This window comes from Prionailurus bengalensis, chromosome A1 (assembly GCF_016509475.1).
Source record: "Prionailurus bengalensis isolate Pbe53 chromosome A1, Fcat_Pben_1.1_paternal_pri, whole genome shotgun sequence".
In the NCBI taxonomy this organism is placed as follows: Eukaryota; Metazoa; Chordata; class Mammalia; order Carnivora; family Felidae; genus Prionailurus; species Prionailurus bengalensis.
Window position 1 is genome coordinate 232754904 of NC_057343.1, and position 22143 is coordinate 232777046.

Consider the following 22143-nt stretch of genomic DNA (forward strand, 5'->3'; position numbering starts at 1 on the left):
TTGTTTAAAGAGACCGCTTTAATAGAACAGATACAAAAGCCTGCGAGACCGCATTCCCGTAACTGAACTTCTTTCAACAGGAGAACCATGGTAACTAAACAGCTGTTTCTATTATGGCATCTACAGTGTCTGAAAAAAGACACAGTAATAAATAACTGCAGATGCATCACAAGACATCCATTTATTTAATCACAACAGTGAACCTTACTACTACATTTACTCTCGGTTTTTTCTTTATTCTTCGGATTCCCCAGGCTTACGGATGTCATCGATCTTCAAAATCATTCTGACCATCTGTGTGGCAAGAGAGATCTGTTGCTTTTTGCCGATCAGAGTTTCTATGACATGCTGTTGCTTCATATCTGGAAAACACAAATAAATGAATTATCCTAAAACATATGTATTTGATATTAGTAACTTGCTCTCATTTTCACAAAGACCCTGAAACTTAAAAAAATATAAATCTGGGGACGACTGGGTGAGTCAGTTAAGTGTCTCTTGATTTCCACACAGGTCTCGATCTCGAGGTTTGTGAATTCGAGCCTCGTGTCGGGTTCTGCACTGACAGCGTGGAGCCTGCTTGGGATTCTGTCTCTGCCCCTCCCCTGCTTGCGTGTGTGCTCCCTCTAAAAAAAAAAAATTAAGAAGAAACCACTCATCCAGCTACGTTTTCAGAGGGGTAGTAAGATTCCATTGTTCCAGAGGACAGTGTGGAATTTGAACCTGGGTCCCAGAAAGCTGGGGGCGAAGGGGACCTCCCTTCAATGACAAGCCAAAGCGCTAGGTGACTGGCTAAAACCTTTCAGCGACGTTTCATCCCACAAAATATTCACTCGCATAATTTGGAAAGCCCAATGTAAGTGAAAAAATCAGACTGTACATGAAACAAAATAATTCCAAGAAAGATGTAAACCAATTTCAGCAGAACCAGGCATTCAAGTTAAAGAAAATGTGAGTATCTGTCTGACAAAGAGTTGCTGCTGTTATTAAACTCTGCTGGCTGTGAACATGAAAACCAGGACGTAGCTGCTGTTCTACATAAAAGCACAGATCATCTGATTCCGTGGGCTGGGAGTGGCTGCAGAAGTGCAGACCTGGGGGTGCCCAGTTGGTTAAGCATCTGAACTGAGCTCAGGTCATGATCTCGTGGTTAGAACTCGAACTCCGTATCGGGCTCTGTACTGACAGCTCAGAGCCTGGAGCCTGCTTCAGATTCCGTGGCTCCCTCTCTCTCTGCCCCTTTCCCGCTTGCGTGCTCTCTCTCAAAAACAAACATTAAAAAAAAAAAAAAAAATGTGGGCCTGGCCCATTAGTGAGAAATCACTGGAACCACCGTTCCAACAAGCTTAAGCGAAATCACCCTCTAAACTACACACATGGCTACGGTCCCAGTACATCACATCTGAAAACACCCCTAAGTCCCGGACGAAAGCACAAAATAAGCAGACGGCACCAAGTCACCTGCCGGGCTGCTTCCCAGGACATCCAGAACCTACCTGACACAGATCGGTGTTAAAGAGCAAGAGAAGGAGGACTTTCTAAAACCAGAGACTGAAACGCAAGTCGCCTCTGGTGTAAGCCAGCGTGCTACAGCTTACTGTTATTAAGGAGTGCCGTATTACAGGACCAGCAGTCTGACCAAATCCTCAGGTAATCAAACCGAAACATTCTACAAGTTAGGACCCGAATATCTGAAGTGCAGAGGTATCGAAGCTCATGGAAGGCACCGTGCACTGTGCGACCAGCAGGAGATCACCCGGTCTTGACCCAGACACGGCCCCACTGGGTTGCGACTGGCTCTCACCGTTTGTTCCCTTGTGCAAACAGTCAATCCCAAGAGCGGGGTTCGTCTCTTTCACTTGTCTGGCTCGGACTTCGGTCATGGTCTGGATGGGATTCATGCCACTGTTTTCGGCGAGGGCCATGGGGATGACCTCCAGGGCATCCGCGAACGCCCGCATGGCGTACTGCTCCAAGGTTGGGCACTGGAAGGGTACAGGTAAGCGTGCTTATTAGCAAAAAACAAGACAAAAACCAGCCAATTTGGAAAGGTAAATTAAATCGCATACTTTGAAAACCTAACTCACGGAGAATTCTAAGAATAGGCCGTCTTGATTATTGTTAAACTACCAGAATATTAAAATGTCACGACAGAGTAAGGACGGAGAAGACAGACACGTGAGAGGAGTCTGAAAACAAATCAGCTTTACGTTTAGTTATGACAGTCACGATATTCCATTTATTTGGAACTTCAAATGAGGACACTGAAGACTGGACAGCGGTTGCTGTCAAGGCTGGAAAGCTTGAAAAGGCTGAGCAACGCTAGTTTTCGGGAGGCCGCGCCTCAGTACCAGGGCGAGGACCAGGCGCTGCTCACCCACGGCGACGACACTTTGTTTCCCCAGTGTGTTCAGTCCCACTGCCTTACGCCTTAGGCCTGGAGGCCCCGCACGGGTTTTACCTGGTCCGCCTCCTGGCTGACGGCCAAGGCACACGCGATTTCGGCGGCGCCTCCGCCATACACGACACGATTGTCCCGGATGAGGTTCCGGATGACACACAGAGCATCGTGAAGGGATCGCTTTGCTTCCTCGATGATCTGGGGAAGACAGTTCCGCAGAAGTTAACATTATCACAATCTAGTGTTTTAGAGTCAAATCCGCGGCGCCTGGTTGAACCTCTGTTTGCCGGGTACCGGCATCAAAGCCACCTTGCTTAGGAACAAATGGAGAGCACGCGCCAGAATGTTCGTTACCGGGTGATTTCTGTCGTTCTCTCCCTTTTCTCTGCCACGTGGTTACGTGAACACCAGGCGGAGGCAGCCAGTGACTCATTTCGGGACACGTGACCACGGGAAGTGGTCAGACGAGCCAAAACCGACCAAGAGACACCTGAGGCCCGTCTCACTGATGCCGATGCGGTACAGACCCGCTCTCGCGGGAGGGAGATTAGCAGCGTGGATGCACCCGGGCCCCTGCTTCCACCCGAGCGACGCAAAAAAGGCCTGCGTAGCACTAACAGGTAGCACCGAATGTGGTCTTCGGTGATTTTACACCTCGGTAAGCCACGGGTTCTTTGCGAAAAATGATCGTTTTTGAGAAATGGCACCCGTATCTCAGTCAAACACGTTCTGGGCAAAACCAAGCCCTACACCAAGGGCAGAAAACAATGCAGGGCAAGTCACTAGGATTCTCACCATCTTATTTCCTCCTCTGATGAAAATGGTCACAGCCCTGGAGTTCTTACACTGCTCGATGACCAGCATCTTGTCCTTAGTCGTCCCGAAGGAGATCTCCTTCACGAGCCCGGCGAAGCCCAGTTTCTCAGGGGTCAGCTCTGAGAACCGTGGCACGATCCGCCCTCCTGTCGCGATGGCGATCAACTAGGCGGGGTGGGTCGGGGGGAGGAAGGCGCTGGTGAGCACTGGGCCCTCACGATCAGACCGCAGAGGAGCCAAACTCCACCCAGGGCTACCTCGTGCCCGAACTGCAATCCATTCTAGCCTCAAATTTCAAGGTCAACCCAAGAAGGCACACGAAACGAGTGGGTTTCTGAGGAGCCGGTGTCTCGGGGTGACGCCACCACCCTCCGTATCACTGTGTCCTGACCGATCGCACCCTGGCTGCGGTGAGGACAGGAGGCCGAGCCTGCCCCGGGGCACGGACCACGTGTGGGACGGCGGTCGGCGTGTGGCTGACACACCGGTCGGTAAGCAGGTGTCCCTGCCTCAGAGAGCCAAGTGGGACGACACACGGAAAGCATTTCTAAATCCCACGGAACACCAGAAACTCGCAGCACTGTGGCTGAAATAGAGAAAGATCTCAGCACTCTCCTCTCTCCCCGCTGGCCCTCTATCTGTGGAGCCTTGACACTGTGGTTATTCACGGCAACTGCTCCCCAAGCAGGCCCCCAGCACGCACGGGCATCGAGCCTGAGCCCTGCGTTCGCAAGTCTCTTCCCACGAGCCGCCTACCTCTATTTCCGGTCCTCCTACCCAACGCACCGCAGGCAAGTTATTCTGAAGAAGTAAATGATTGGCTTCGTCGTCAAAGCCCCATTGGCAAATGGCTAGGTTAGCGCCAGTTTCTTTTATCTGGGGGGGAGAAAAATGCCCATCACGTTAGTAAGTATTCCTTGTGCTCGGGGAAAAAGATGAGGCGCACAGAGGGGCATGCGAGGTGGGAGCGTTAAAATAAAGCAGAGAAAAGAGAAGGAAGCACAGAAGTGTCTACCTTCTGTCAGGCCCAAACCCCAAATAATGAGCAAGTATCAAAGGGAATCACTTCAGTTCTTGATATGCTTTCAGAATCAGTACTTCAGGGGCACCTGGGTGCTCACTCAGTTAAGCATCAGACTCCATCTCGGCTCAGGGCCTGATCTCACACTTCGTGAGTTCGAGCCCGGCTCTCTGCTTTTCCTTCTTCCGTGACCCTCTGTCCGTTAACAGCCGACTCGTTCCTGCACATTCCTCGCTTCTGCCATGTTCTCCCCGGGGGCCAACCCTGGTTGTCCCCTGGAAACCAGCCTGCCTCAGCATTTGTCCTCACACGGCTCTTTCTCCTCCCTCGTGCCCCTCACAAGTACCTACGACGTTCCTCTTTGGGCCATTCCTGTTCTTTAAAAACATGCAGCCCATCACCTTCCTGTCATCATCCCCGGGAACCCGCATATCCACCCACACACCTATCCGATTCCCTCGGCCTCTTAGGTCCTGCCACCTTGTCGCTCCGGGCACCCTGCCTGGCACTTCCACGGCAGCCTTGTAGCCCAGGTGACGGGTCTTCAGCCCCTCCGACCTCTCAGCATGCCAACCCTGCTGCTGCCTCAGGGCCTCTGCACCCGCTGTCCGCCCCAGCTTACCCCAGCCGGGTAAGTGCCCCTCCCCCAGGCAGGTGGGTCTCTGCCTGAGAGGCCCCGTCTTTAGCACGGCCCCTACCCACCATCCCCTTACTCTGCACCGCAAGAGCAAGGGCTCTACTTTGGTCGCTGCTGTGTCTCAGGTCCCTACGACGGTGCCTGGTATGAGGTAGGCGGAGACACAGATCACGCAGGAGCAGACGAACCCAACTCCCCCCCGAAGAGAGACATCCACGTAACTTCTTGCCTGTCTGTCACGAGTAACGTTGCAACCGATACCCACGTCCACGTACCCGTGTGCGGATGCTGGAAGTCCCCAAGGACAGAGGCCCAAAGAGGAACCACTGTCAGGGTGTGCACGCTTATTAGCAGCCCGAGGGGGAGAGTTGAGGTGTTCCTACCCTGAACATACGAGCTTGGCTTAGATGCGTCCAGGACGGTATCGTAAAATCAAGAGCACAGCTCGAAGGTCACGGAGCCAACTCTCTGAGGCGCTCCAGACACGTGACCATTTTGTGAATCGGGTCTCTCCCCCCTTAAGCCTTTCTGTGCCACCTGATTTCTTCTCGCCGTGAATGCTGATTACTATTCTAACTTAAAAGTGAAAAAAGGGGGCTCACACTGACACGGCACCTGCAGCCACGCGCTGAAGAATCAAGACGGTAAAGAGGAGGGCCACGTTACCACCTACAGACCTACCTCACGAAAAGCTATGGGAAGACTTACTTGCTGAATCATCTCCTCAAACTTCTCCTTTTCGTATTTCTGAAGGGCTTTATAATCTTCCACAGAGGTCACATCCAGCTTATGCTTGGTCTTTGGTTTTGGCGGCTCAAAAGGACACGTGAGGATGGCAATCTTGGCATTTTCCACTTGCTGTGGGGACAAAGAGAATCTTTCAATTCGTGATTTAGGAGTGAAAAACAGCGTGAAGCCGTGCAGGACACGGACTCACTTTTGGCATCTGTGGGTGACTGAAATCCTTGTCCACGATCACGCCCTTGATGAGTTTCGTGTCCTCCAGCCTCCCGCCCACTTTGCCTTCCACTTTGATGAGCTCGAAGTCCACGTCTCTGCGCTGCATGTCTGCTACGGTGAGGACAGCGTTCACGGCGATCTCAGCCATCTGCCGGTGACAGCTGTTAACCCTGATGAAAACACAGAACGACCTTTCACTCCACTGCAGCCACAGCAGGACCCAGAATGTAACGTGGCAACTCAGATACGTCTTGTAAAACGCAGGACGCTCAGACTCTGTAGACAGCTATGCCACTAGAACCTGCACTTTCAAGTTTGGGGCACGGGTTCTCAAGCTGGGATCCACAGAACCCAAAGAGAGCCATAAACTGGGACGGGAGAAAACGACATCTTGTGTAAATGGGGTGCAGCATTCAGTAAGAAGCCAGAGGACTCCACATGGCTGCTTCCCTTGCAGGAATTTCCACCAACATCAGTTCCGGGCGGGGGCGGGGATCTTTTCTGAAAGCTTTGAAACATCTGAATAAATTGCTCAATAAATTTACTTTTGGTTCTGGAAAAACTTCAAGGGAAATTTAATACTTGAAACAGTGCATGAAATCTCAACTCATCTTAGAGAAAAGATAATGGGGAAACCATAAACATTAGTATCCTAAGTGATTTATAACTTGCCTCACACTATGTTTGGCCGCTGTCAGTTGTTTTGAACATTTTCTGTAGTAAAGACCTATACATACATGGATTTTACAAGACTTACAAACATAACAAGATCAACTTACAAAGCAATGATAAGATTCGTGCATTTCAACTAGGACACTTTCCTTTCAGGAGAACAGAGACCATCCCGGTGGCCCCCTTGCCCAGCAGCTGGTCTCAGCACCCGTATAAGAGGGCACCTGGCACCCAGCACATTCTAGCACAGCATGGCGGCAGAGGCTTTTCCCTAGGGGTGGAGAGGGCAATAATTTTGTTGCACTTCCCCTGACCTCTGAATCAAGGCCATGCCTTTTTGCTAAAACTACCACACAAATTAAAGTTTAAAATGTTTCTCACCCTGATCTTGATTCGAAAAACCAGTAATAAAGCTCTTCATACTAGAATTTTTATGCTACATCGTGCCAAGAGCCCACAGGTCTCCATTATTGTTCAAATAAGTGTCTTTTGGCTGAGGCTGCTTTGGGTCTCCAGAGGACAGGGCCTGTGTCTCTGTGCCCTTAAGATGTGGCAGCAGGCCTGGTAAATAGCAGGCATTATGCAAGCGTGGAAAACACCCCATGTAAGTCACTTTCAAGACTGCCCCTTCTCACTAAATTAAGATTCTGGACCAGTAACTTGCTTGGGCAATAATGAAAAGTAGAGCCTCTCCTCCTAAATGGCTTCCTAGCAAAGAAATGGTAGAAGGTGTTCTGAAGGCTAACATTCCCCAAGCAGGACCATTTATTTCTGCTTGACTGCTAACACAGCCTATCCTGCTAAATCAAAGCCCTGGATCTCTTACAAATACTGAGAGGATTTAATACCCAAGCCTGGAACTTCAGTTTCCAACTAAAACACAAGATGCATGTGGCTACACCTGCATTAGAAACAAAGCAAAGCAAAATAACAACAAAAGAAGAAGTTCATTGAGTCCGCATGAAGCTACGTGCGATCGTTACAAAAGGAGGTTTTTAGCAATAAGCACACACGTTTTGCTTCCTCTAGAAGCGCTGAAGAACTGTATTGTAAACGTACACTTTGGAGCCCAGCGTGGTTTTTGCTGTCTGGATCAGGGGCTCAGTGTCCTTCATGTCAACGAGGACGCTATCGCTGATCTTGTCCAGGTGCTCGATAGCAATGCGGGCGGCCTGTTCATAGCCGTCGGCGATCCTGATCGGGTGAATGCCGCGGTCCAGCAACTGCTCGGCTTCCTCCAGCAGGGCGCCGGCCAGGACTGCAGACAAGACAGCGCACAACCACGTCAGGCAAGCACTGACACTTACACCATCGATACCAATTAGATGCCACACCCTGGGAATGTGAAGGGTCCAAAATTAAGGCAAAAGGATCTGGGAGGCTGAAGTGTTGGTTTTGCTTCTAGCAAAGATCTAACAGGTCACCCCTTATAAACGGATGTTCAGCTCTCAGTGATGGACAAAACGTAAGTGAAGAACGTAACCTAAGAACGTTTAAGGGCAAAAAGCTCGTGTTTCCCGAGCCAAGGATTTCGTTTTAAGATTTTTTAAAGTAATCTCTACACCTAATTCGGACTTGAACTTACAACCCTGAGGTCAAGAACTGCATGTTCTACCAACTGAGCCGGCCAGGCGCCCTGCCAGGAGAGGGATTTCTAGTCAGTAAAATTTGTGCTGGTGATAAGAGAATTTATATATAATATGCTTATGGTTTATCCTCCCCACCACCTTCCTTCCTCCCGTTATTTTAGGGCCACAAAGATGATGATATTTGTTTCAATACTGCTGTACTCCAAGCACATCCATAACAGTGCTTGGTTCCCAACAAATACTTGCTGAATAAATGAATTCAAACCTCATCTGCAGAAAAGGTAACGTTAAAACTATTTCTCTCTTCCATCTTCCCCATCTCTAAGTATATCAGAACTTCAGAGAAAGCGTAAGAACATTCAAATGAATCGTTTACTGATTGACGCTATTTTGCCACATTTGTTTTCTCTACGAACCCACACCTATTCCCTTCAACTATGTGAGGCGCAGAAATCATGACACGTCTCAGCTGTAAGCTAAGATACGAGGGCAATCTCCCTATCACTCTAACATACCTGTCACACTCAGGACACTTAACAGGGCACTACTCTGCGATGCACGATCCACAAATCCTCCCATGTATCCCAAACACCCCCCACAGTTTAAATAAAGAAAAAGCCCGCATCCGATCAAGTGTTCTGCATTACAGCCACGTGTCATTTCTCTTTGGCTCCCCTGATCTAGAAGAGCCGCTTAACTCTCCCCTGAAGAACTGTCCTGTTGTTCCAGGACAAGGACTTCCGAAGAGTCTGGGCTGCTAGTATTTCGGCATGTCCTTCAACGTGGATTTGTGCAACAGTCTTCTCATGATCTGATTCAGAGCAAACACTCTTGGCAGGTGTGCGTGACTTTAAGGAATGCCTCTCAAACAAGTAAGGATAATTTGCTTTCTTACCAACCACTCCCGTGGTCCCATCTCCAATTTCATCATCCTGTGATTTGGACAGTTCAACCATCAGCTTGGCAATCTGGTGATCGACGTCCATCATGCTTAAAATGGTAGCACCATCGTTAGTCACCGTCACATCGCCATCTTTGTCCACCATCATTTTATCAAGTCCTAGGAAGACAGCAACGTTTAGAATGACATTATGCAAAAAACAAAAACAAAAAAAAAAGCTAGACCTCTTGACCCAATGCCTATTTACAGAATTTATCAGAAAAATTCAGCATACATAAGAGAGTATCTGTGTGCATTTTGGCACTGGCGAGTACAAAACCACCTAAAGGGCTAAAACTAGAGAAATGGGGGTGAGGAGCATCACTAAATGTATTAATTACAAAAGATGACAGCCCTGATGTGGAAAATGCTGATAAAATGTTAAAAGAAGAAAAAAACCTCTGACTTAAAATTGTATGTGCGCTTACAAACGTGTTTAAAGCCTGAAATACACAAAACAAGTGTGTCAGTGCCAGAGGCCTAGGACGCCCCCTGTTCCGTGTCCCAAATTTCTGTAAAAGGGTTCCATCAACTCTCCACGATTTAGACATACCACGCATTAACACAGAATGGAAGTCTCTTACCATTTGGTCCAAGTGATGTTCTCATTGTGTTTGCTACAGCTTTTGCTGCCATGATATGAGACTAAATGAAAGACACAGAAAAGGTTCAAGTTACAAATAACTTTAACAATTCAGTAGTTTTCTTTAAAGTTTATTTTTATTTATTTTGAGAGAGAAAGAGAGTGAGCACAAGAGGGAGAGAGCAGAGAGACAGCGAGAGCATCCCATGCAGGCACCCCCCGACATGGGGCTTGAACTCATGAACCATGAGATCATGACCTGAGCTGGAGTCAAGAGTCAGATGTTTAACCGACTGAGCCACCCACCCAGGCCCCCCAATTTTTAATAGTTAGAAGCATACACTTGATGATTATAAAATCCAATCATACAGAACAGTTTCTGTTCTCCAGAAGCTTCTACATTTAAGAGGCAACACCCAAGTCTAAACCTTGTCGTGATAACAACCACCAGCTTTAGTAGGTAGTTCTTACGCAAAAGAACGAGAGCCTAGAGCTTTAACTCCCAGCACACCTACGAGGCAGGTTCTCTTATCTGCCCCACTTCACAGCAGGTGCGGTCTGACGGGACAGGGACAGGCCTTGCAAGGCGGTCCTGCAATGCTAGCCTCATGCCAAGAGTCCAGACGTACACGTACAGCCCCTTGAACCGGCATACGAGGCTTACCACAGAAATACACCCAGAAATTGACGGCTGAGTTAATATGCAACCCATAGGTGAAAAGTCACCCTTGCCATCTGCCCAGGGCGTCGACAGCTAACTCCATGGAAACCTGCAAGCATCCTCTCCTGCTTACACACACGACCAGCAGTGTGTTTTTTCTGCAGATGCTGTTTCCTTCGTTCCTAGTCTTGCTGTCACCAGCCTGGCCTGGCTCCACAGCACCCTACAGAAATCCGGGGTCTCTGATCTCACCTCCTGTCCTTTAGGTCCATCCGACGCCCAGCTAACTCACCCATTTTCCTCAACCGTGTCATCTGCCGGTCCCCAAACCTCCAATGACTCCCCAGTGCCTCAACATGGAGTCTGAAAGCTTCAGTTTTTCTTCAATGCCCCCCACAACCTGAGACCTAGTTCCCTTCCAGTGACGATGGCGGTCCACGTGTCCCCCCCACATATGCCCTCTGATCCTTGAAGCGCTAATGCACCGAAGGCCCTCCAGTCATCAAAACGCTGACCGACACTGAACGCAGTTCAAATGCCCATGATCCGCGGAGCCCTCCCTAGTCACTGCATCTGGCAGCTGAGACAAGACACAGAGTTCACGGATCGGTGAAAATACTGGTAACCACGAAAATACACTTTGCCCGATCTGTCAGTGTAATGGACTTTTTAGAGGAAGGTAATCACAGGTAAGCCGCTCTTAACCAGGGAGGATTCTGTCCCTCAGGAGCCCCCTGGCAATGCCTGCAGACATTGCTGGTTCTAACAAATGGGGTGGGGGCCGCTAACAGCACAAAGTGGGTAGAGGCCCGTCTGCTGCTCCGCGTCCGACAGAGGACGGGCCCCCACAACAAAAAGAATGACCTGGCCCCGAATGCTAACCCTGCCGATGCTCCGAACTCTGGCTTTGGAGTCAGCCAGGGGTGGGCTTGAATCATGGCCCCGTTCTGGATTAGCTCTGTCACCTTACCCGCTCCGGGGCCACGCTTGCAGCTGTCACCCCAATACCTACCTCCGAGCGTGAGGATCGTGTGATGCAGAGTACGAGTGCCCGTTAACTAGCTAGCGTGACAGCCCACGCGCAACAACACGTAGCTTTTGTCGTGCTGTGACACACGAGGTACTGGAGGGTACGTTCTCTGCTGGTTCCTTCAAACGAATGATGAAACGGAGTATGTGATACAAGCGCTCGAGTATCCACCACAGATCGAGCACCGTGTGGCCCCTGCTTAAGTTGCCCCGTTCGATCCTCATCCCCAGCTCCCCAGAGGCGTGCCGCCCCCGCCGAGAAAGGAGGTTCAGAGAGGCTGTGCAGCTTGTCCTAAGGCAAACAGCGAGGGAACTCTACGGTTTGTTTCTTCGTCTGTTTAAACAGGCTTGTGCTCACCTGGACTCCTGGCGGTTTAACGCCTCTGGTCTTTCTTAGCCCCTTTGGTCCACCAGACCCCACTTTCTGAAGCACGCTTCTACCTCAACGGTGGCTCTGCTCAAAACCCCCTCAAGGGCTCCCTCCTTCCAGGGATAACATCTTGACTGTGGGGCATTCGAGGGCTTCCACCTTTGGGGCCCTACCGTTCACCGAGACTAGACTCCTTCCAAACCAGATTGCTCTTCTGCCCTACAACGTGCCATGCGTTCTGCCCAGCTTTTGGCTTTTGCTGTCCCTTCTCCCCCAGGGGCTAGCGCGCTCTCTCTCTCTCTCTCTCTCTCTCGCATTCAAAGCAGTGACGCCATCCCCGATCAGAAGCCAGTCTCCACTAAACGTCTCTAGGACACCCTCCAACTTTTAGCTGCATCCGTAACTGGTGATTCCAGTCACACGCTGCCTTGTGTTACGGTCGCTGGTGTCCACTTTCCACTCTTGCGGTGGTTAAGTTTCTGCGTTAAAAGTACACGTTTTTAATTTTCACGACACCGCATCCAGTATTACGCCACGCATTGCAAGAAATTACTCTATAAACGACCAAGTCTTTAAGGAGTGACCGGAAAACGAACGGCATCCTCATGGGCTATTGTTTCTCTCGCAGCCGGGTGACCCGAGAATGACCTCTGCCTTTCCCGATGGAAACACCGTAAGGAACGACCACAGGCTGGAGAAGCGATCGGAGACGCGGGCTCAGAGCCTAGGACTTGAACCCGCCCCACCCAACGCTGAAGGGCGCTAGCGGCTCCACCCCAACTCCCAAACGGGGATTAAAGGCTTCTACATCGGCCTCTCCCGAGCTAAAGGAGCGGGGTGCAGGGCCGAAGACGAGAGGGGATCCCCGACCTTTCCGGGGAGCACATGGCTGAACCGCTCCCATGCTTGCGCAGGCGCAGAGCCGCGGGCTTCGGCCGCCTCCCCTCTCATCCCACCGCCAGCGTCCGTCCCGTTACCTTGAGGGCCTCAAGTCCCATAAGACGAGACTTGCGATCCTGATCCTTGATGATGAGGAAAGGGCGCCCATATTCATCGAAGGCGAGGGTCCCGACCGACGCCATGGTGCGGCAGCAGTGGTTACTTTCCCCAGACCAGCGGAGTCCGCTCCGGAACCGAGAGCACGCCTTCCGGTCGCGGGAGGGCGCCACAGCGCACGCGTGCGCAGTCCGGGCGCGCGAGACTTATTTTTCACGCGAGACTAGTTTAACGCCACACCGTAGCTTCTGGAATCAGGGGCCTCAGGGAACTTCTAACGTCCAAGACCCTGTCGGGGAGAGGAAGCTCGAAGACGCGGACGGGAACTTAAAACCCTCCAGCCGAGAGCAGATCGAGCTCATCTGCTAAAGCTTCACGCTCGAGAGTTTCTGGGCAGGGGGCCCCAACGAGGAACTCGTTTCGTCACGCCGTTAGTTTCTCCCTCCGTGCCCCCCTCCCCGGCTCGGAGGAGATGGTAGAACCCACTTCCGGATTTCCACCCTCCCAGCCCCGCCTCCGGCCGCAGGAAGTCTCGCGATGGAGGGAGGAAGCGGTGAGCCGGCTGGCGCGGCGGGCTGCCGGGGTGGCGGGGCCGGGCTTCACGTTGGGCTCCTGGCCGGGCGGGAGTGGGAGCCGCCGGCCGCAGCCCTGGCTCGGAGTCTGGCGTGCGGGGCGCGGGCCGCAATGCGCGCGCTGGTACCCGCGTCTAGCTGCCCGGAGCTGTTCTGAGCGCCTTAGGGCGAGTGACTCCCGGCGTGTGCAGCACGATCTTCTGAGTTGACCGGAGTGCCCCCGTGTGGGTGGGGATCCGCGTGGCCCCTTGCCAGCTGGGTCTCGGTGGGCAGTAGCCTCTTTGTGCCTCGGTTACCTTGCTTGCAAAAATAGCAGTGGGAACCGTACTGTCTGCCTTGCACGGCTCCTGAAAGGATTCGGGGGGAGCAGTGCCGGGCCCTTAGCAAGTTCCGTGTAAGTGCTCGTTGAAGAAATCCTCATTGTGCACATCGTCCAGTAACTTGGCCAACGTCAGACAGCTAGTAAGAAGCAAGATTGTGTAGCGCTAAGGGTCCCACTCCAAAGCCCCGCTTTGTGCTGCCTTGGCGATCTTCCCTGGCCATTCTATCTTTCTAATATTCTGTCCTCTAAATAGCTTCTGCCGCCTTTTCTTGAGAACACTGATCATGAGCTAATCCTTTACAGGCTTAGATTCGGCCACACAAAAAAAGAACAGGTGACCTTTGAACAATGTGGGCGTTCGGGGTGCTGGTGCTGTCTACACCTGTGCAGTCAAAATCCACCCGTAACTTTCGACTCCAGCCCAGCCGCCTTCCCCCCGCCCAAATTTTACTAACAGCCTATTGGTCAGAAGTCAGCGTTTTTGTTTGTATGTTATATGCCGTGTTCTTATGATAAAATAACCTAGAGGCGAGGTGTTATTAAAATCATAAAAGAAAATGAATTTGCAGTACACTATGAAAAAAAAATCCACCTGTAAGTGGATTTGCGTAGCTCAACCCCGTGTTGTTGAAGGATCAAGTGTACTGATGCTCGGATCTTGGAAACATTATGCCAAGTGAAGGAAGCCATTCCTAAAAGACCACATACTGTATGAGTCCACTTCTGTGAAAGTCCAGAATAGGAACCCTAGGGACAGAAAGTCAGTTAGTGGTTGCTTAGGGCTAAGGTGTGAAAGGAAAGGTGGGGGGTGATAGGTAAAGCTTAAGGGTAATGAGAATGTTTTTAAAATTGACTGTGGTGATGGTGACATCTATCTATGAATATACTGAAAACCTTAGGATCATATATGTTAAATGGGTACATTGTGTGGCATATGAGTTACATCTCAATAAAGCTGTTAAAAACTATGGATCTCTTCCCAAGCATAGTATTGAGACTGACAATACTCAGTTATCACTTACTGTCTCGTTTAGAGCACTAAGTGCTTTATCTGTATTATTTTTTTTAAGTGTTCCAATAATCCTGTGCGGACAGTATCATTTCTGAATTTTTACAAGTGAAGAATCTGAGCCTTGGCAAAAACTTATCTAATGTTTCACACTAGTTAACTTCTGTGACTCCAGAACTTTATGACTCAAATCCTTTTAACCACTGTACTGTATAATTGGAATGCCCACAGGATAATTTTACAGAGGGATGGCAGATGGTGCTTTGAGTTTTTAAAAAACAGTCAAATGCATGACTATTGCTATAGCATGTAAATTCCTCCATACGATGCTGATAAGTATAACAAAATGTATTTAAAACCTTTGCTTTCCGTCAAACACCGTCACCTACCTAAACTTTACCTTTTATCTTACCTCCAGCACCAGCAGCAGACTTTTGTTGTTCTTGTTTCTGAGTTGGTTTTCCACTGTGTAACCAGATTTAAAAGTCACTTTAGAAGTGCCTGGGTGGCTCAGTCAGTGGAGTGTCCCACTCTTGATTTTGGCTCAGGTCATGATCACATGGCAGTGGGACTGAGCCCTGGGTTGTGTTCCTCGCTAACCTTGCCTGTTTGAGATGCTCTCTCGCTCTCTCTCGTGCTCTCTTTCCCCCCCTCCCCGCTTCTGCTTGTGGGTATGTGTGCTCTGTCTCTAAAGTAAAAAACAAAACAAAGCTCACTTTAGGGGACCTCAGCTGTCCGGAACAAAGCTCTACTGTGCATGAGATGTTGGTGATTGGTCGGTTGCCCTGAAGCAGTGACTCACTGCAGTGGGCCAGCTTTTCGTGTGTCCTGTGTTCACACTTGTACCTCACAAAGTTGTAACAGATCACCACATTTCATGAGTATGATAGGCAGACCCCCCAAATATGTCCATGTCCTAATCCCTGGAACCGGTGAATATGTTACATGAGAGAATCTGCAGATGGGTTGAAGTTAGGACTTTGAGATGGGGAGATTCTGCTGGCTTGTCTGAATGCGCCCACTGTCATCACAGGGTCCCTATAAAGAAAAGGGAGGGGTGCCTGGGTGGCTCATTCGGTTGAGCGCCTGATTCTTGATTTCAGCTCAGGTGGTGGACTCATGGTTGTGAGTTCGAGCCCCGTCTTGGGCTCTGTGCTGACGGTGTGGAGCCTGCTTGGGATTCTTCCTCCCTTTCTCCCTGCCCCTCTCCTACCCAAGCTTGCTCTCTCAAAAGAAATAAACAGATTTAAAAATAAAGGGGGGAGGCAGGAGAGTCGGAAGGAGGTATCCTGATGGAAGCAGAGGTTGGGGTGACATGGGGCCACTGGCCCAGAAATGCAGGTGGCCTCTAGAAGCTGGAAAAGGCAAGCAAACCTATCCCACCATAGAGCCTCCAGAAGGAAGCCAGTGCTTCCAACCCATTTCAGATAGCTGACCTCCAGACCTGTATGATAATGAGCATGTGTTGTTTTAACCCTCTGAGTTTGTGGTGGTTTCCTACTGCAGCCTTGGGAATGGAATCCAGTGGGCGCTTTGAATGGCTTACTGATTCCTGCAGCCATGAAAAGAACATCTTCGAATGACCAGAATCCGGTGTCCTCCCTCTTACTGTCTTCTGTTTCTTATGATTCCTGTGTTTCTGGCCTTGTCTTCTCTACTACACCGAGCTGCTTCAGGGCAGCCTCGCTCCCTGTAGGGTTCAGCATCTAGCCAACTGTGGATAAATAATAACGGCAACGGGCCCTGTTGTGCTGGGCAATGTTCTAAGTGGGTCCCCTGGTTTCATCCGCGCGGTGACTCTAATCCCCGTGAGTCAGATGAGCAAACTGAGGTTCAGAGAGGCGAAGGATCATACCGTTGGCAAGGTGCGGAGCTCAGGTCCTAACCTTGGGGTTGTGCTCTTGATGTGTCCTTCCCCCTCGATCAATTTCAAAATGAAATCAGTTTCAGTCTCCAGAACTTGAGATCCTCCTGAGGATGTATTTTATTTTCTTAAAGTTTATTTACTTTGAGAGAGTGTGCACACATGGGAGGCGGGGCGGAGAGAGAGAGGGAGAGAGAGAATCCCGAGCAGACACCATGCTCCGTGCAGAACCCGACACGCTCATGAACCGTGAGATCACAACCTGAGCCAAAAGCAAGAGTTGGACGCTCAACCGACTGAGTCACCCAGGCACCCCAAGAATGTATTTTAAAGGGTAAAACTCAAGAGGAGGGTAGATCATTCATTTCTCTGTTTCCAGTGATTGGAGTTTGCTTTATTTCATATTGGTGCATTGAAATGATTATCTTTTGTTCTTTTTGGGTCTTTTTAAAAAATCTTTTCATTATCATACTTATTTTTTTTTAGTGGAACCTGATTTTGGTCTCTTGTTACTTGAAAATCATATTAGTGCAACTGGATTATAGATGCCTAACCCGTTTTGATGTGGAATCTTTGCATCTTACTTAAAATAAGGCAGTAATTAGACATTTTAATGCTTATTTATGAGGCTTTGTTCTAAACCGTAAAAATACAGAGTTCATGGTTAACATCTGTATTAATGGATATATTGAATTCATAAAATGCTAAATAGAGACGAACACATTGTTTTCTAAGGATGACTCAAAAATCATTATGTTGGAAGCAAAGGATTTTAGTTTTCTATTAGATTTAAAGAATTTTATGTAAAACACATTACTTTAGTTGTAGAATTTGGAACTCAGTGTGGAATCCTTCATTTGTAAGTTAGATTGTATTCAGCTAAGTTAGTCTTTACACAGTACGAGTTTGTCAATAAGAACCACAGGGAAAAAAAATACCTTGGATTTCAGATTTGGTGTGATGTATATATTTCCTGCTTGCTTTCCACCTAGGTACACCCCCAGAAATACTTGAAGAAAGTCAGTCAGGATGTAGTCTACCTACAGGTCTTGGAGCCAACGGTTTGAAGAAAAGCAGTTGGGGGTTCTTCCTTACTGGGATCGTTGGTGGGACCCTGGTGGCCGTGTATGCCGTGGCCACCCCGTTTCTAACACCGGCCCTCCGAAAAATTTGTTTGCCATTCGTTCCCGCAACTACAAAGCAGATTGCCAACGTTGTGAAAATGTTGCATTGCAGAAGAGGATCCCTGGTCGACATTGGCAGTGGCGACGGACGTGTTGTGAGTTCCGCTAAGGCATTTTAAGGTTTCAAACCCAAAGTTTTAAAATTTCTGCTTCACGTTTCTTGTGAGGCTTATGCAAAGCCCCGTTAAATCTGACGGTAATTAAGTCGTCATGTATTTTGTGTGAGTTTAATGATCAAACCTTCCAGCATGATGTGGAATTTATTTTTCTCAGATTTAATTTTTCTGAAAGGAAAAAGTGCTCTGTAGATCCGCCAGGTAAAAAGGAGCAATTGATTGGTAATTATGAAATTGTCCAATAAAAACTTGGGTCAGTAGAGGTGGCATAATTAGAGGAAACATTGAGTCATAGAGTTTAACAGAGATGTTTGCTTCTGTATTTATTAATATTCTTACATGCATAATAATCTTTTTTTTTTTTTTTTAATTTTTTTTTTAACCTTTATTTATTTGTGAGACAGAGAGAGACAGACCATGAACGGGGGAGGGTCAGAGAGAGGGAGACACAGAATCTGAAACAGGCTCCAGGCTCCGAGCTGTCGGCACAGAGCCTGACGTGGGGCTCGAACTCACGGACCGCGAGATCACGACCTGAGCCGAAGTCGGACGCTTAACCGACTGAGCCACCCAGGCACCCCGCATAATAATCTTAAGGGGTAATGTAGAGTTAAAATAGGAAAGAGCCAGCGCCATTAACCCTCATTTATCCAAAGATCAGACTTTGAGTGAGCTCAGCATACTGACTCCAGTTGAGAACCTATAAATAAAGATTCAGGGTCACTGACTGCCCGATGGGTGTCTGAGAGCAAATTTCTTCATGGGCCTGGTGGCATCATCCTTAGGCCTCCATCCAACCATGAGCCAGAAAGTGAGGATAGCAGTAGTCAAGGCCTGCATTCTGGAAACATTTATATGGGGACCAAAAGGGGCACAACACCTTTCACCACCCCTGCAGCATGGACCTTGTGATTTCGTCATAGTGACTCAAATAGCCAGGAGGAGGTTAGGAAGTGACTTGTTTAAGAAATCAAGAGATGTATATATTTTATTTTAGAGAGCATGAGTGGGGGAGAGGGGCAAAAGGAGAGAGAGAGAATCTTTAAGTTTTGTTCTTAATGTTTTGTTTATTTTTGAGAGAAGAGAGAGGGATGGAACGTGAGCAGGGGAGGGGCAGAGAGAGAGGGAGACACAGAATCGGAAGCAGACCCCAGGCTCTGAGCTGTCAACAGAGAATCCCACGTTGGGCTCGAACTCACGACCCCTGAGATCATGACCTGAGCCAAAGTCAGATGCTTAACCGACTGAGCCACCCAGGTGCCCTGGGAGAGAGAGAATCTTAAGCAGGTTCCACACTCAGCACGGAGCCTGATGGGCTCGATCCCATGACTGTGGGATCATGACCTGAGCCGAAATCAAGAGTAGGATGCTGAACTGACTGGCCACCCAGGAGCCCCGCAAGATGTATATATTAACCAGGAGGAAGTTTTAAAATCCAGATTTGAATGCTTTGCACATCTGAATAGTATCTTTGTGGTTTCCTTTTCTTAAGGGGGTGACATTGTAGTTAACTAGGGAAATTACTGTAGGCGGACGGCTCCTTCAGGCAGGCTGCCTTGAAGAGTGGGCAAGACAAATGAGCAGAGGCCCCAGGCCCAGCCCACTGTCCTCACCTTACAGAGGCCGGTGGCATTCTATGGTTGACTTTGTTCTGAATCGTTCCGCTTCTCTTTTACCTGTTTTCACTTTTGAGTGAGCAGTCTTTAAAGCCGAAGGAACTGTGTAAGTAATGGCAGGTTCTTCACGGACAGGATTTTGATTGCGTATTACAACTAGTTCACAGAACATTCTCCCAGGCAGGTCCATCTTGCCCGCTGCTGTGCTGTCACTGATGGAGAGAGACACTGGGTTTTCAGCAACCGGTCAGGCGTCCCCAGGGGTCGGCCGATCCAGAAGTGCTTTATCCAAAGCAAACCTGACTGTTGCAATGCTCGCGGTGAAATCTTTGACAAGAACACAGAAACTGACTTTAAATCAGTTAGCGTTGTCTTGTCTACAAAGCTGTAGAACTTTAGAGTTCTGTCTTTAAGTGATATTTTGAACAAAAGAGGTGCCTTTTTTATCGGACGTTTTGATTATAGACCATAAATGGGAGGTATTCATATCATTTGACCACGTAAGTTGATGTTTTTCTTTTTTTCAATTAAATTTTTAAAATTTATTTTTAAAATTCCAGTACAGTTAACATAGTGTTTTATTACTTTCAGGTGTACAATATATCAATTCAGCATTTCTGTATGTTACTCAGTGCTCATCATGATCAGTGTGCTCTTTTTTTTTTTTTTTTTTAATTTTTTTTAACGTTTATTTATTTTGGGGACAGAGAGAGGCAGAGCATGAATGGGGGAGGGGCAGAGAGAGAGGGAGACACAGAATCGGAAGCAGGCTCCAGGCTCTGAGCCATCAGCCCAGAGCCCCACGCGGGGCTCAAACTCACCGTCTGTGAGATCGTGACCTGAGCTGAAGTCGGACGCTTAACCGACTGAGCCACCCAGGCGCCCCGATCAGTGTGCTCTTAATCCTCCTTACCTGTCACCCAGCCCCCCACCCACCTCCCCTCCGGTAACCATCAGTTTGCTCTCTAGAGTTAGGAGTGTGTTTTTTTGTCTCTTTTTTTTCATTTGTTTTGTTTCTTAAATTCTACATATGAGTCAAAGCATGAGTATTTGTCTTTCTCTCACTTACTTATTTTATTTATTAGCATCATACTCTTCCAGATCCATCCATGTCATTGCAAATGGCAAGGTTTCATTCTTTTTTTATGACTAGGATTTCATTATGTACATATATATATATATATATATATATATACATATACATATCTCTTCTTTATTCATTCATCTGGTGATGGGCACCGGGCTGCTTCCATAATTTGGCTGTTGTAAATAATGTTGCAATAAACATAGGGGTGCATATATCCCTTTGAATTAGTGTTTTCATCTTTGGGTAGATACCCAGTAGTGGAATTACTGGATCATATATATGGTCAATCTATTTTTAATTTTTTGAGGAATCTCCCATACTGTTTTCCACGGTGGCTGCGCCAGTTTGCAGTCTCACCAACAGTGCACGAGGGTTCCTTTTTCTCCACATCCTCGCTGACGTCAGTGTTTCTTATGTTTCGGGATTTTAGCCATTCTGACAGGTGTGAGGTGATATCTCACTGTAGGTTTGATTGCACTTCCCTGATGATGAGTGATGTTGAGCATCGTTTCATGTGTCTCTTTGGCCATCTGTATGTCTTCTTGGGAGAAATGTCTGTTCGTATCTTCAGCCCATTTTTAATTGGAATGTTTCAGGTGTTTTGGTGTTGAATATAGAAGTTCTTTATGTATTTTGGATACTAACCCCTTATCAAATATAGCATTTGTAGATACCTTCTCCCATTCCATAGGTTGATGTTTTTCTTATCTTGAATAAACACTGACTTCTTTCTGCAGGTGATAGCAGCTGCAAAGGAGGGATTCACCGCTGTCGGTTATGAATTAAACCCATGGCTCGTTTGGTACTCCAGATACCGTGCTTGGCGAGAAGGGGTGCAGGACTCTGCCAAATTTTATATTTCAGATTTGTGGAAGGTATGTAAGGCAGAGAATGGTCCTAGGAAATGCCAACCAAAACTTTAGAATTCATAATTAGTGTGACTCAAAAACATAAAATGGGGACACCTGGGTGGCTCAGTTAAGTGTCTGACTTCGGCTCAGATCGTGATCTCACGGGTCGTGAGTTCGAGCCCCATGTCAGACTGCTCAGACAGCTCAGAGCCTAGAGCCTGCTTCGGATTCTGTGTCTCCCTCTCTCGGCCCCTCCCCTGCACAATGCTCTTTCTCTACTTCAAAAATAAACATTAAAAAAATGTAAAATGTTATTAAAGGAAAAATAGTTAAAATACAAGTGTATGTTTCTGTATAATGAAACGTGAACACCTTTTAAATTGACAGGTTTACCTATCAACTCTTTTAGAGTAGAAGCGTAAGGTTTTAAACCTGATAGGTCATGTGAATTCCAAGAATTTGCTCAATTAAAAAATTTCTCATTTCTATTTATTACAAAATGATGAAATTTTTTTTTTGACTTCACGTGGAAATCTTATAAATCGTAGACATTAATTTGTTAATGTTCTTGGTAAACGGTGGACTTTTCTGTGTACGTGCTTGTGTGTGTGCAGGTGTGTTTTGCAAGAGGCAGAGATGAGTGCAAAAGAAAGAATCCACTGTGTTCTCATGGTTCTTTCTGGTCTTCATAATGTATAAGAAACTTCCAAGTTTATTTGTACTCTAAAAAACATACCCTGTAATTTTGCTTTAGGAAAGCTCCATAAAATGCTTTTTCTTAAATAAGAATTTCCCATTGTAATATTGTCATCAGTAGCTTATAAAAATTCATTGAGTTTTGCTTGCG

At 47.9% G+C, this 22143-nt stretch overlaps 2 protein-coding genes across 4 annotated transcripts in view; one reads left to right on the top strand and one right to left on the bottom strand.

Annotated features, from left to right (window-relative positions):
• Positions 1-22143, bottom strand: part of CCT5 (chaperonin containing TCP1 subunit 5) — a 26415-nt gene continuing 4272 nt past the window's right edge. Inside the window, exons 1-11 of one of the 2 annotated variants that reach the window (XM_043601065.1) lie at positions 12657-12841; positions 9621-9681; positions 8992-9156; positions 7567-7765; positions 5813-6005; positions 5584-5733; positions 3974-4093; positions 3197-3382; positions 2462-2599; positions 1805-1985; positions 1-362 (exon numbers count right to left, since the gene is read on the bottom strand). In XM_043601065.1, the coding sequence (XP_043457000.1) occupies positions 235-362; positions 1805-1985; positions 2462-2599; positions 3197-3382; positions 3974-4093; positions 5584-5733; positions 5813-6005; positions 7567-7765; positions 8992-9156; positions 9621-9681; positions 12657-12761 (1626 nt within the window). In that variant the 5' untranslated portion in view covers positions 12762-12841 and the 3' untranslated portion in view covers positions 1-234. Of the gene's footprint in view, positions 363-1804; positions 1986-2461; positions 2600-3196; positions 3383-3973; positions 4094-5583; positions 5734-5812; positions 6006-7566; positions 7766-8991; positions 9157-9620; positions 9682-12656; positions 12842-22143 lie in introns of those variants that run through there. The other variant, XM_043601069.1, reaches the window with a different exon arrangement.
• Positions 13124-22143, top strand: part of ATPSCKMT (ATP synthase c subunit lysine N-methyltransferase) — a 17856-nt gene continuing 8836 nt past the window's right edge. The window contains exons 1-3 of one of the 2 annotated variants that reach the window (XM_043601125.1): positions 13124-13228; positions 17435-17721; positions 21183-21320. In XM_043601125.1, the coding sequence (XP_043457060.1) occupies positions 13213-13228; positions 17435-17721; positions 21183-21320 (441 nt within the window). In that variant the 5' untranslated portion in view covers positions 13124-13212. Of the gene's footprint in view, positions 13229-13250; positions 13642-17434; positions 17722-21182; positions 21321-22143 lie in introns of those variants that run through there. The other variant, XM_043601134.1, reaches the window with a different exon arrangement.